The sequence below is a fragment of the Haliotis rufescens genome, unplaced genomic scaffold (genome assembly GCF_023055435.1).
Source record: "Haliotis rufescens isolate VD_foot unplaced genomic scaffold, xgHalRufe1.0.p SCAF_19, whole genome shotgun sequence".
Lineage (NCBI taxonomy): Eukaryota > Metazoa > Mollusca > Gastropoda > Lepetellida > Haliotidae > Haliotis > Haliotis rufescens.
This window is the reverse complement of record NW_025963879.1, coordinates 20,063,393-20,079,658: the sequence shown is the minus strand read 5'-3', so window position 1 is coordinate 20,079,658 and position 16,266 is coordinate 20,063,393. Positions and strand designations below refer to the sequence as shown.

The following is a 16,266-nucleotide window of genomic DNA, read 5'->3' as shown; positions in this document are numbered from 1 at the left end:
TATTCCTCATTTCCTCTCTGTTTATTTTGTTAAATGATTTCTAAATGGCCAAATTATCGACTGCGTGGAAAGGTACACTTCGTGCCGAGAGCGGGACTGTCCGCTGCCGCGCTAGTTCACATGATATCGTTGCCGACCACCCATACTTTGTAAACACGACAATTTGAGGTCTTATTCATTACAATCTAAAAAGTTTAATTACATTTAAAAGACACTTCAGTATTGTTTGTTTATTTTTTCAATTCATCTTTTTAACGAAGCGTTTAGCTCTTCCGTACAGTACGGCTTAGCGCGTGAAGGTTATACGTATAAGTTGATGTACTGACACAAGTAGTCTCGCTTCTGTTTGTCGGTTGTATATACAATTCGTCATTCGTCCTGAATGTGTCGTATTTATGTATTAACCAAAAACATAGGCAATAAAGGTAGTGTTTGATTAATTCTCTCTCTCTCTCTCTCTCTCTCTCTCTCTCTCTCTCTTCTAGTCTCATGAACCATCATGCAGGACAAGGACAAGGTAGTGTTTGATTAATTCATTCTCTCTCTCTCTCTCTCTCTCTCTCTCTCTCTCTCTCTCTCTCTCTCTCTCTCTCTCTCTCTCTCTCTCTTCTGGTCTCATGAACCATCAAGCAGGACATTGTACGTTTGTCACTTATTAGCTTGTTTGTTTTTTTAATATCTGTAGTGCAATATATGACACGTAAAAAAAATATTTTCTTCCCTCCTCTTTTTCGTTCTCTTCTTCTTCTTCTCTTTTTCTTCTTCTTCTCTACTTCTCCTCTCTCTTATCATTTTCTTATCTTTTTCTCATCCTCGTTTTCTTCTCCTTCTTCTCTCCTCCTTTTTCTTTTCTTCGCCTCAAGAAGTAATGCTTGCTCCACCCATCAGCAATAAAATGAGAGGGCGACCACTTGACTGAAATTCAGCTGCATTGTAGGTTGATTACTCTTCTTCTACTAATCACGTTAGTGGGTTGGTTTTTTTCTTTCTGTTGCGGCAACGCGGGCAAATGACTTCGAAAAATGAAGTCATAGTACTTAAATACCTCATTCCAGTTCCAGAACAAATTATTTGATGTAGAAATTCAATCTTGAGACAGAAATTATGAGCTAGAAGCTAAATACTCCCAGCACGTGTAGTGCCTAGGACATCCTATCAGACAGCAGATACATTGTAATTAGTCCACCCACGTTTTGTCTAAAGTCAGAAAGGAAACGACTCTCTCTGAAATCCATATTACTCCATATTAATATTTTATCCTTTAAGATCAAAATTAATAATACCCGCGACCCCGTTGACATTAAATGTGCTATTGCTTTTTTTCTGAAATGACACTACCCGCCCATGGTTTAGTAATTCTAGTACAAGATGGCCGTCGGAAATCTCTTTCGCTGGGTAAACTACACATTAATACTCCTCGCTGTGTTGCCGGTTCCTTGAACTTAAAGGCCGGCATGCGGGTATAAAAGAGGCAGGGGGTGTGTCCTCCCAGTATGGCACCAACTGTCTTAATGCTAAGAGCAGAGCAACATTCAAATACATTTTATGAAATATTTCAAATACTATCTAATATTTCAAGATGATAATTGTTAGGACCATGCACAAGGGTGATAGGAATACATACTGTGAAAAACATCAGTACAGATAGTCAAATAAGTCTGCATTTAGAAAAAAAATATAAACTTTGTGATTCAAATTTGAATTTCCCTCCTGTCAGTCAGACAGCCAGAGGGCGGTGAGTATCCATAGCAACTTCCCTGGATGGAAGGGAGAATCTCATTCATGGTTTCACATTACATTCTCCCATCAGCTGGGAGTGAAACTGACCCCCCATGCACTGACCTCCCGCTCTGTGATGATAGCATGGCACACTTTGGGGGACCCTTCATTCTATATCAGTGGGGGTGGAGACAGTTGTGCAAGAATATTTGTTATTGGTATTGGGTCATCTTTCAGTAAATTTAATGTCAATATTTCCTTTAACCCCCACGTTCAACCCCTGATGATTCTAGACAACACTCTAATTACCATTTTCTGTACCATGGTTGCTTTGCCATGTATCTCCTCCCCTTCCTCTAAAAAGTGGACTCTGGCCAGGCCTTGTCTTAGTCACTGACTTCATTATCATTTTGTTTTCAATTGACTACTGACCTTCGACAGCAAATCTCTTGTTTCTGAATTATCTGACTGATAAAAGTGATCTACTATGGCGGATCCAAGTGGGCGATCAGCGCGCTTTACTATTGAAGTACCTGGTAATGATGATGTGAAGAGAGGCATTCTTCAAAAGATTAAACAGGTGAAGATACATATGCGGGCAGAAACTAATATGCCTGCCAATAATGCTGCCGTCCTCGATCGTGTCTTGACGTACTACCTCCAAAACCATTGCCTGACTGTCCCAGAAGATCCACCCGTGACACACCTCAGAGCAGGAGCTGGGGACACTGATGACAGGTTTTTCATCATATCCGAGTCATCCATGAAAATGTGCCTAGATGTAGCAGAGCAGCATGGGCGTAAATGTTCAAGTAAACTGTCTCTGAAGCAGACCAACTACAAAGGACATGCTGTAACGATGAAAGTGCAGTGTTCTAGGTCACACCAGTACCGTTTAGCATCGTCACCTTATCTTCCCAACAACAAATTCCTGGTTAATGAGAAGCTTGGACATGCATTTTACAGCAGTGGTCTCATACCTGTCCAGTATAAAAGATTTTGTTCAGCTGCCGGTATTGGAAGTCTCTCACAAAGATATAGGAAGGATCAACTGAATTCTTACAAGAACATTGTTCAATCTGAGTTTGAAGATTCCTGTGACACAGCCTTATTGGAAGAAGTAGCTGGATATGAACATTTAGATGGTATTAACATTATGTCCGATGCCCGACATGGTTGGCGGAAGAATGCCAAGGACAGCAGCGTTGTTGCTATTGGAGATGCTAGTCACAAAGTATTAGTGTGTGAGCATGTCACCAAACAACATGATCCAGTATCTCAAAGACATGAACGCATTGGGACTGAAAGAATTTACAACTTTTTGAAAGAAAAGGATGTCCAAATAAATGTGCACACCCATGACCGGAACTTGTCAATTAATAAATTTGTTCGAGACACTGGATCAACGACAAACCAGAATGACTTATGGCATGGTGTGAAATCTGTTACCAAATTGTTGACTGCTGTATCCACTGGGCCTCGCTACAAACATGGGAGCACCTGGCATGAGCAGCTGTCAGACAAAGTCAAACCAATTACCACTCATTTTCATTTTGCAATGCGGAATTGTAATGGTGACAGTGCCAAACTGAGGTCTTCACTATCAAATATTGTGGAACATTACAAGAACAATCATTCCGATTGTGATGCATCTTCCAGATGTAAATTGGATCAAAATTATGAACCATCACGGATTGTCTTGACCAGTCAAAAAGCTGTGGCTTTATTGACGAGAGTTATTGAAAATTCGGTTGTCTACAAATATCCGAATGATTTCAATTTGGCAAAAGATACCTTTTATGTTGAAAGTTTTAATAATGTGATGAATGTCTTCCAAGACAAAAGATTATCATTTTCTGACACTATCTATAATATGCGTTCTCAGTTAGCCGTGTGTCATTGGAATGAGAATGTTGACCGGGACTTTACCTCACAATGGCATGCCAGTAACTCTGGGGCACCAAGATCTCGAACCAGGCAGAAGAAGAATTATAAATCTGTCACCTATCACTACCGAGGAAGTATTTGGAGCCGTTATGTGGGAAATTTGTTCTAATTGTCAGACTTTTAATTATTGCCATCCTTATGGCAGCTGTCTATTGTAATTTATTGTCAGTTGTACTCTGTGGAGAATTGTTTTAAAATGCATTCATAGTTCTACAACTATTGACGATGGGAGAAGCATCGGAACACCAGTCCCTGACATTGATGGTAACCCCTTTACAGAGAGAGTTACAGTTAAATTAATAAATATTAAATATTTAAATGTTTCTTTGTATGGTCGTATACTATATCCACACATCCATTTGTTAGTGTTTTATGTATTATAAGGTCTGAGGTATTTCACATGTGGTATTTCATGTAATAAGTTTATATAGTCTCTAATGTGTTGTATTAAATATATAAAAGATGATATGTTGCAGAGATTTGTGTAAGCCTTATCATTTTTACTGAAAACCTTAATGCTGTATGCTTTAAATGGGATTTTAGTCTCAAGTTCACATTTAAAAATTTACTATGAACCACTTGTGTTTACTTTTGTAGTAAATTCCATGCTTAACCTTTGACCTCGCCAGGCTCTCACCAAGCAGCAAATCCGTTAGAGTTCTGTCACTCATGGGCAGATAAAATCTACACTGCTCAGGAGTAGCCAATGGGAGACTAATTAGAAACCCATGGGTTTTTTTTCAGTTTGCACTCCGGCCTTTAACACGCAGGGCTAAAGAATGGCTCTGAATCTATTAGAATAACTCGCCTTAACGACAATTAACAACTACGAGTAAACGTGATCGTCATTCAACGGTCACCTTTTGAAACAGCTCCTACTGCAATACGAATCTCTTTTTAAATCCTCCCTGGACTATGATTTAACTTTGTACGACCTGAATGTATAGGGTTTAAAATTTATTTCAATTTTTTAAAATGATTCATGCATAAGTAATCTTATGACCAAATGAGTGAAACTGAGGAAATAATCTAAAATTACAAACCGATCCACACATGGTCAGACGGTGATATTATTGTAGCGTCGGATAATATTATACAACGTCATCCGTTTTTACGTCAAATTAATATTTTATCACCATTGTTCATAGGATCAATATTATGGTATTTTTTCTTCAAAAGATGTTCGTGATCCGCGGATATGGAGAGACCAAGACGCAATAATTCGTGAGAGTTTAATTATGATGAACCGTGGTTTCTATCATCATCATCATCATCATCATCATCATCATCATCATTTTAACACAGAGGGATATCATACTTCGTTAATGATTCAATGGCTGTTTTATCCCAGACTTATGCAGAGATTTCTCTTGGATATGGAAAGGGTTTTGTCGCTTTATTTAGTTTCTTGATATTTAGACATGTTCTAACGACTATTTTAAGTTTTGTTTTGAAATTATGTATTTATTTGTTATCAGCTACCAAATCTGTTTGTATACTAAACTCTGTAAATATCACGCTACTGCATCCAATGTTTGTTTTTACCGACTAGGATTGGTTTTGGGGGTGAATCCTTGATGGCCTTCAATCACAGGTATGCCTTGCCCCGACTCTTAGAGTTCATTGAGGTGGAGAAGGTACGTGCACCCTACTCCAACTAATGTTATTCTTCCCGAAACCCATCTTACCGTAGTCCATCCAGGATCACCTACACCATCCAGTGTTTTCTCTACACCACCCAGTGTTACCTCTACTCCATCCAATGTTACTTCTACACCATCCAATGTTACCTCTACACAATCCAATGTTACCTCTACACCATCCAGTGTTACCTCTACACAATCCAGTGTTACCTCTACACCATCCATTGTTACCTCTACACCACCCAGTGTTACCTCTACACCATCCAATGTTACCTCTACACCATCCAGTGTTACCTCTACACCATCCAATGTTACCTCTACACCATCCAATGTTACCTCTACACCATCCAGTGTTACTTCTACACCACCCAATGTTACCTCTACACCATCCAGTGTTACCTCTACACCATCCAATGTTACCTCTACACCATCCAGTGTTACCTCTACACCACCCAATGTTACCTCTACACCATCCAATGTTACCTCTACACCATCCAGTGTTACTTCTACACCATCCAGTGTTACCTCTACACCATCTAGTGTTACCTATACACCATCCAGTGTTACCTCTACACCATCCAGTGTTACCTCTACACCACCCAATGTTACCTCTACACCATCCAATGTTACCTCTACACCATCCAGTGTTACTTCTACACCACCCAATGTTACCTCTGCACTATCCAGTGTTACCTCTACACCATCCAATGTTACCTCTACACCATCTAGTGTTACTTCTACACCATCCAGTGTTACTTCTACACCACCCAATGTTACCTCTACACCATCCAGTGTTACTTCTACACCACCCAATGTTACCTCTACACTATCCAGTGTTACCTATACACCATCCAGTGTTACCTCTACACCATCCAGTGTTACTTCTACACCATCCAGTGTTACTTCTACACCACCCAATGTTACCTCTACACCATCCAATGTTACCTCTACACCATCCAGTGTTACTTCTACACCACCCAATGTTACCTCTACACTATCCAGTGTTACCTCTGCACCATCCAATGTTACCTCTACACCATCTAGTGTTACCTCTACACCATCCAGTGTTACCTCTTCGCCACCCAATCTTACCTCTACACCATCCAGTCTTACCTCTAAACCATCCAGTGTTACCTCTACACCATCCAATGTTACCTCTACACTATCCAGTGTTACCTCTACACCATCCAATGTTACCTCTACACCATCTAGTGTTACTTCTACACCATCCAGTGTTACCTCTAAACCATCCAGTCTTACCTCTACACCATCCAGTGTTACCTCTACACCATCCAATGTTACCTCTACACTATCCAGTGTTACCTCTACACCATCCAATGTTACCTCTACACCATCTAGTGTTACTTCTACACCATCCAATGTTACCTCTAAACCATTCAGTGTTATCTCTACACCACCCAGTGTTACCTCTTCACCATCCAATGTTACCTCTACACCATCCAGTGTTGCCTCTAAACCATCCAGTGTTACCTCTACACCACCCAATCTTACCTCTACACCATCCATTGTTACCTCTACACCATCCATTGTTACCTCTACACCATCCATTGTTACCTCTACACCACCCAGTGTTACCTCTACACCATCCAGTCTTACCTCTACACCATCTAATGTAGAGGTAACACTATCCAGTGTTACCTCTTCACCATCCAATGTTACCTCTACACCATCCAGTGTTATCTCTACACCACCCAGTGTTACCTCTACACCACCCAGTGTTACCTCTTCCCCATCCAATGTTACCTCTACACCATCCAATGTTACCTCTACACCATCCAGTGTTACCTCTACACCATCCAGTGTTACCTCTACACCATCCAGTGTTACCTCTACACCTTCCAATGTTACCTCTACACCATCTAGTGTTACTTCTACACCATCCAGTGTTACCTCTACACCATCCAGTGTTACCTCTAAACCATTCAGTGTTACCTCTACACCATCAAGTGTTACCTCTAAACCATCCAGTGTGACCTCTACACAATCCAGTGTTACCTCTACACCATCCAGTGTTACCTCTACACTATCCAGTGTTACCTCTACACCATCCAATATTACCTCTACACCATCTAGTGTTACCTCTACACCATCCAGTGTTACCTCTACACCATCCAGTGTTACCTCTACACCATCCAATGTTACCTCTACACCATCTAGTGTTACCTCTACACCATCTAGTGTTACCTCTACACCATCCAGTGTTACCTCTATACCATCCAGTGTTACCTCTACACTATCCAGTGTTACCTCTACACCATCCAATATTACCTCTACACCATCTAGTGTTACCTCTACACCATCCAGTGTTACCTCTACACCATCCAATGTTACCTCTACACCATCAAGTGTTACCTCTAAACCATCCAGTGTGACCTCTACACAATCCAGTGTTACCTCTACACCATCCAGTGTTACCTCTACACCACCCAATGTTACCTCTACACCATCCAATGTTACCTCTACACCATCCAATGTTACCTCTTCATCATCCAGTGTTACCTCTGCACTATCCAGTGTTACCTCTACACCACCCAATGTTACCTCTACACCATCCAATGTTACCTCTACACCATCCAGTGTTACCTCTACACCATCCAGTGTTACCTCTACACCATCCAATGTTACCTCTACACCATCCAATGTTACCTCTTCATCATCCAGTGTTACTTCTACACCACCCAATGTTACCTCTACACCATCCAGTGTTACCTCTACACCATCCAGTGTTACCTCTACACCATCCAATGTTACCTCTAAACCATTCAGTGTTAACTCTAAACCATCTAGTGTTACTTCTACACCATCCAGTGTTACTTCTACACCACCCAATGTTACCTCTACACCATCCAGTGTTACCTCTAAACCATCCATTGTTACCTCTACACCATCCAGTGTTACCTCTACACCATCCATTGTTACCTCTACACCACCCAGTGTTACCTCTACACCATCCAATGTTACCTCTACACCATCCAGTGTGACCTCTACACCATCCAGTGTTACCCCTACACCATCCAGTGTTACCTCTACACCATCCAATGTTACCTCTACACCATCAAGTGTTACCTCTACACTATCCAATGTTACCTCTACACCATCCAATGCTACCACCATACTCCACCCAATGTTACCTGTTCTTCATCCGATGAAAGCTCTAATCCATTGTTACCTCAACTTCACCCAACGTTACCCCAATCCCATTTTTTATTTAACCCTTCTCCAAACAAAACACACACACACACACACACACACACACACACACACACACACACACACACACACACACAAACCACCACCACCACCCCTCCCTCCGTGTCCCCAGTCCCAGTCTCGACAAATTAACCATTTCAATTTTAATCAGTCCGCTGAATGTTACCAAATTTCGCGAAATGTTCGAGCAGGGTAATTCGTCAGTATACCCAGCCACCTATATCTCCCCGGTACCAATACCGTAAATGGTAATTCCACTCAACAGAGAACAACCCACGAACAGCTTTTTCGATGACTCGGATCATAGGGGACCAGTTAAAATGTTCTTCGACTTCCAACCAATTTAGCACCCGAGCACTCAAATTTCTTCGCGTGATTAGAGACGATAATTCGCTATAATTTTGAGCTCCATCTGTAAACCAACGCGAGGCTTATCAATTAAAAATGACGGCAAGTTCTAATGCTTATATAAGCAGGGCTCGTCCGGGCCTCTCGTGGTCCGTTGCCATACATGTAATCACAATTTTATTTCAAAATTCCATGGCAAAAAGAATTAGTAAAGAAAAATCCTTTTCATCGAAGTTGAATGGTAATGCGCATGCTAGGTACCATTTATTAGCACCGCAAGCCGCGGGCTGTACTGTATATACGAGGCCCATGGGCGGCCGGAGCCCGCTCTATCATCTTAATGCTTGCGCTGGCACTGGACACAGGATTAACGCGACTTTTTGCATGATAAACTAAAATTCATCACTCCACAATAATGCATTCATATTGAAAACCTTTTTAGACTCTCATGTACAATGATTTATGGCCGAATTCCCTTCATTTTATGACATAGGGCCTCGATTAACGGGAGGCTTGTGCGTCAGCGTCAAAGACCGACAGGAAATCGGGACGTGGCACGTGCGATCTGCCAGAGCTCGACCCGGGGGTCGGGTCGGGGAGAGGTGGGTCGAGAGGGGGAAGGGAGGAAAAACACGCGTCTGTCATAACATATCGATATATTGGCGTCTACATTACGGCTAACCTGTCGAGCAAGGGAAGCTAAACAGCGCTAAAAGCCCTGACATCCTGAAAAGGTAGAAGGGCCGTTAATAGCAATAATAATCTCTCACAATTCCATTGTACCACACCGACCATCTCGGCATGATATTTCCGCTATCGGACAGGTATGGCAAGAAAAGTTTCGTGTTTCATGCACAGGTTCTGGGTTAATTATACCGTGTCTCTAGTCATTACCGCACAATCATAGTCGATATGTCGTTTCATAAAAGAATTATCTTGCAGCTATTGATACTATTTTATCGGTATTTACCTGACAAATAATAGAGAGGCCAGCGTCGACATTACTGCATGGGCTTGTTAACTTGGTCTAATAAATCTAAAGGCTCGGGGAGATCGCTATATGCCTGCGAACATCATGTAATAAATATCATCTTGATATAATCATCTGGAATTATTACTGCATCATATCAGTATATATGTGATATTAATTGGGGGTTATGCTGCCGTGGTCGTAGCGGAGCAACAGTCTAGGGCCATGCCGTTTATTGAGTAATAACGGAGGCCATATACCATGGCAGCAAATGTCATGAGCTTGTGACTGCCAATCGTTATGTGAAGTTATATCAGATGTAAAATATCAACATTATAAAGATATTAAGTCGAAAAATAGAATTGAAAAATACAGTTAAGTTACAGCTTACATGCTTGTTTATTTAAAACATGTCGATGAAAGAATATTAATTTTAGATTTAACCTCAATCTGTTTTCTTCATCGAAAATTCATGTTACATTTCGGGGGTTTTAAGATTTCTCGGTTAAGCTAATTGTGATTAACACTTTAACAATGTTATTTTTGTTGAAATGATGTGATCGACAAAAGCAAAGAGTTCACGCGTTGGTCTACCTATGAGGGCTCATGGTTGAATAATAAAATTGCTAATAACAGCGACAAAAATCTTTCCATAATCATGAGAAATCTATACTTAAAGAAAAGTCCATTGTACGCTTCCGATTGTATCACGAGCATATCTTTATGAATCACTATGAAATAGTGGCGATACCAGGTGTTCCCGAAAAGGTGAGCGTATCCTGCCCCGCCGGGGCACCCGTCACAAACACATGCAAAGGCAAGTCAATTGTTCAATATAACCTGCTGATGAATGTAACATTGGCATTGTTACAGCGGACATCTGGTTGCATCTCTATGATCACGCGCTATAGTTCGTGAAGTTCATTACTGGTGTCCAACGGAAACATAAACTGACATCACCTTGGACGAAGGACAGTGGGGTGGTCCAATGGTGAAAGTGTTCGCTCGCCACGCCTATGAAACGGGTTCGATTCAATACATTGGTACATTGTGTGAAGCAGACTTTTGTGTCAGACCGTGATGTTGCCATGTTTGGTTTGTTTATTGTTTAACGCCGCATTCAGCAATATTCCAGCTATATGACGGCGGTCTGTAAATAATCGAATCTGGACCAGACAATCCAGTGATTGACGTTATAAGCATCGATCCACGCAATTGGGATACCATGACATGCATCAACCAAGTTAGCGAGCCTGACCATCCGATCCCGTTAGTCGCCTCTTACGACAAGCCTAGTCGTCTTTTTAGGCCACGCATGGGTTGCTGAAGACCTATTTTACGCCGGATCTTCACGGGTCCCGTGAGCCTGCCAAAAGCTACGCAAAACGACCTTAAATAACTGTACTGATAAATGCCGGCTTTGTATGTTATACATTTAGCATGAGTGAGTGTGTGTTGTTTGAGGCCGTGATAAGCAACATTCAAACTATATCACGAACACCTGTCAATAATCGAGTATGGTCGAGGCAAACCGATGGTTGATAGCATGATGAACGTCTCACGCCGTCAACAATAACACACTGAAAGCCAAATCCAAGACACTGTCTGATCACTCGATCCCAATTGTGGTGGGACCTGAATTCTCACTCATTACGCATATATAACATGTGGTTTTGGTTGTTGTTTAACGCTGCACTTAGAGGTGAGGTGAGGTGAAATGGGGTTTAACGTCGCGTCCAAGATTATTGCACTTATATAGCGACGTGCATGTACGTGTGTGTGTTTGTGTGGCTGCTTGTACTAGTCCGGACTGATGCCGATTTATAGTGCTAGCTCACTGAGATACCATGCCGCAGTTTAACATGAATACCCCACTCAGACACAGTATACTGACTCCGAGCCGACCAGTCCTTGTTTAAGCCCCTTAATGCCGAGCGCCAGACAGGGTAACAACAAGTACCATCTTTTAACGTCTTCTGGTATGGTATGACGCGGTCGGGGATCGAACCCCGGACCTTCCGCTCTCCGGGCGTACGCTCTACCACTAGACCACGGAGGCGGTCGCTGCACTAAGAACTATTCCAGTTATACGATTGCGTCTGTAACCAATCGAGGATGGACCAGACAATCAGTGATTGACATCATGAGCACTGATATATGCAATTGGGATAGGATGACGTGCATCACCCAAGTTAGGGTAAGTCGCCTCTTACGACAAGCATGGATTGCTGAAATATAATAACTATGAAATATCAGAAAATCGAAAATATGCCATATTAGTTAATGGTTTATTTCAGGTCTAATCTTGTGGATAGACTGTCTGCCCGGAGGGTGGAAGGTCGGGGTTTTATCCCTGACAGCGTCGTACCAAAAGACGTTAAAAGATGTTGCTTGTTGCTACCCTGTCTGGCGCTCGGCTTTAAGGGGATAAAACAAGGACTGGTCGGCTCAGGATAATATGTCTGAGAGTGGTATCCATGTAAAACTGCGGCATGGTATCTCAGTGGACTAGCACTATAAAACCAGGATTAGTCCGGACTAGTACAAGCAGACACACGCTCACCTCACCTCACCTCACCCTACCTCACCTCACCTATCTGCCAATGTTATACCACTGACGACTATAAAACCAGCATTAGTCCGGACTAGTACAAGCAGACACACGCTCACCTCACCTCACCTCACCCTACCTCACCTCACCTATCTGCCAATGTTATACCACTGACGACTATAAAACCAGCATTAGTCCGGACTAGTACAAGCAGACACACGCTCACCTCACCTCACCTCACCTCACCTCACCTCACCTCACCTCACCTCACCTCACCTATCTGCCAATGTTATAGCACTGACGACTAATTGGGTTCCTGGTAATCTTTTGATTCTCGATAATGAAACGAAAAAATAATTTGTGCTCATGTTTACACAATAAAATAAAACGTTCACTGGACATAGTGGAAGCTGGGTTGTTTTAGTATTAAATGGGCGGACCTTAATATATGTGAGACATTACGCTCAACGCAATCTTCAATTTACACAGTGGGGACCACAGAGAACATGCTTGACACAGTCTATCGATGTGAAGGAGAATCGAACCCGGATCATTAATCGTAACAAGCGACACCTTAACCACTAGACCACCACCCAAACGTGCATGAAAGTTTCGGCTTGCTTGCATCGGATTTGGGTTGAATGCATGGCGACAAGATGGTCGTTCCAAAAGTGTTAGTTTCAGATGTAAAGACGTTTTAGATTTCGACGTCTACATTGGGATGATCAAATACTTCAAAAGGGATAGTTATTAGATGTTGCCAGACAGAATAGCCAAACCAACCTAAAGACGAAAATCTAAACTATCGATTTTAGAGAACATTATACACCGAACGTAGACATCAAAGACGCGAGAGTTACTATCAAGAACTGAACGGATATCTTTGAACAGAATGGGCGGAGAAATACATATAGTGCTAAACGGATCTCAGCTTGTGTCCCTCCTCGGTAAGATATAGTCCGCTGATTTCTGGCAGATCCATCCAGATAATGTAGCGCGTTATATTACTATTGTAATTCCTGCTCTTACACTATACTTCAAGGAGGTGCTCGCAGAAAGTCTCAGCCAATCAGATTGCTCGATGCTCGCGGTGAAGGCGACAGAGCACACAACACGCGAGGCGAGTAGCGATATTGATTGATGGCTGCCGATTTCACCGCGAGCGATATGGCGCACTGTCTGTCGCTAGCTGATTCCGCGATCTCTGTTGATTTAATCTTGTCTTTGGGAACGCGACATGACAAAAAGGATTCATAAACAGATTACGTCTTGTCGTAGAACTCTTTACCTTGTATTGTACGCTATTACAGACTGTGTTTTGTTTAAAGAGACGAAACTGCATAATATGATGATCGTCTTTTTCGGAATACAGAGTTCAACCAGATAGCAATAGATTTACCTCTGGGTAATTGTCTTAGAAGTAAATGATACAATCACTGTGATGCTGATATTGTTATATATGTGCCTCTTTCCTTAGTCAAATTCAACGACAAATAATGATCCACTGAGATCAAAGATATTATCCTATCGCGATCAAGGAACGACCAAACGTATGTCAAGTCTGAAACTAAATATTTACATATACATACATGACACCAATTATGGTAAATATGGTAAAATGTTTCAGAATGGTATGTGTCAGACAATTGTTACAGTAGGGTACATATCAGACAATTGTTACAGTAGGTTATGTGTCAGACAATTGTTACAGTAGGGTATATATCAGACAATTGTTACAGTAGGTTATGTGTCAGACAATTGTTACAGTAGGGTATATATCAGACAATTGTTACAGTAGGTTATGTGTCAGACAATTGTTACAGTAGGGTATATATCAGACAATTGTTACAATGGGGTATGTGTCAGACGGTTGTTACCGAAGGTTATGTGTCAGACAATTGTTACAGTAGGGTATATATCAGACAATTGTTACAATGGGGTATGTGTCAGACGGTTGTTACAGAAGGGTATGTGTCAGACAATTGTTACAGTGGGGTATGTGCCCGATAGTTGTTACAGTGGGGTATGTGCCCGATAATTGTTACAATAGGGTATGTATAAGATAATTGTTACAGTAGGCTATGTATCAGATAATTGTTACAGTAGGGTATGTATCAGATAATTGTTACAATAGGGTATGTATCAGATAATTGTTACAATAGGGAATGTATCAGATAATTGTTACAGTAGGGTATATATCAGATAATTGTTACAATAGGGTATGTATCAGACAAGTGTTACAGTAGGGTATGTATCAGATAATTGTTACAATAGGGTATGTATCAGATAATTGTCACAGTAGGGTATGTGCCCGATAATTGTTACAGTAGGGTATGTATCAGACAATTGTTACAGTAGGGTATGTATCAGATAATTGTTACAATAGGGTATGTGCCAGACAATTGTTACAGTACGGTATGTGCCAGACAATTTTTACAGTAGGGTTTGTGTCGGACAATTGTTACAGTAGGGTATGTATCAGATAATTGTTACAATAGGGTATGTGCCAGACAATTGTTACAGTACGGTATGTGCCAGACAATTGTTACAATAGGGTATGTGCCCGATAATTGTTACAGTAGGGTATGTATCAGACAATTGTTACAGTAGGGTATGTATCAGATAATTGTTACAATAGGGTATGTGCCAGACAATTGTTACAGTACGGTATGTGCCAGACAATTGTTACAGAAGGGTATGTGTCGGACAATTGTTACAGTTGGTATGTAACAGACAATTGTTACAGCAAGTGTTTCAGGTGGAATTGCATCCCTGATTCATTTAAAACTATAGTCCGCATCAGACTTTGGTGATAAATTCGGAGAGCAAATGGTCAACTTGTGGTGAAATATGAAATATGAGGAGATTAACAAGTACATCCTGATGTGGCCTGTGGGGATTATCAAGACTCGATTATTTACTAACCGCCTTCATAGAGCTGGTCCTCCCACATTAAGCAGACACGCCGCGATATGACTGGAATATTGTTAAATGCGGCGTTCAACCCAACTCACTCACTCATAGAGTTGGAATATTGCGGAGTTAAACAACAAACAAACAAATAATACGTCCCTGGTACCTCAATGTGGTCTCAGTCATCAAATCTGAATATGGCTGAAAGAGTGCAGATTAAAAGGTTCAACACGCACCCATCCAATGGCTCCGTTAGTGTAGAAATGTACCCCTAACTAAACTAAGCATGTATGAGTTCCCTGAACATATTTCAAGGCCTCGTGATAAAGCTGAGGGAGACAACGGGTCCCTTTAATGTATAATCTTTCCCAGTTGAACTATATATTGTTATATGCCATTCATTAGAACCCATGAGTCATACTCGTGCGATGTAATAGGCCAAACATTCGTGAACAGACATATTTTAGAAATACATGTAGGTCAAAATACGTTAGAAATAAGTCAAACATACGTTGGGCGTAAGTCATGTATGGGTTAGTATAGAATTGTACCCCCTAACTAAACTAAACATAAGGCGTACGACGACGGTGCATCTGTTCCCCGTCCACACGTGATTTCTTGTTGATTCGTTTACCGCCCATCACAGTGAATTGTTCAACGCCGCACTCAGCACTATTTCAGCAGTATGACAGCTACCTGTAAAAATAGAGTCTGGGCTAGACATACCAGTGGTTGATATAACGAGCAATTCCCGTCGACGACGGGGTACGATGAAACCAATCAACCAAGTCACCGAACCTGACCACCGATCCAGTCTAGTCGCCTCTTTCGACCAGCATAGGTTGATGGGGACAAATTCAAACCCGGAATGACGACCAGGCTCTAGCCTTCACAAACATGCAGTCAGTCTTCGAAATTCACGCTAGTCTGCAAGCCCGAGACTA

General features: G+C 41.5%; 1 protein-coding gene across 1 annotated transcript in view; it reads left to right on the top strand.

Moving 5' to 3' along the window:
• Nucleotides 1-2,206: 2,206 nt before the first annotated feature.
• Nucleotides 2,207-16,266, top strand: part of LOC124112842 (mucin-5AC-like) — an 82,018-nt gene continuing 67,958 nt past the window's right edge. Inside the window, exons 1-3 of the mRNA XM_048398703.1 lie at nucleotides 2,207-2,953; nucleotides 3,605-3,740; nucleotides 5,360-8,095. Of these exons, the coding sequence (XP_048254660.1) occupies nucleotides 2,207-2,953; nucleotides 3,605-3,740; nucleotides 5,360-8,095 (3,619 nt within the window). The remainder of the gene's footprint in view (nucleotides 2,954-3,604; nucleotides 3,741-5,359; nucleotides 8,096-16,266) is intronic.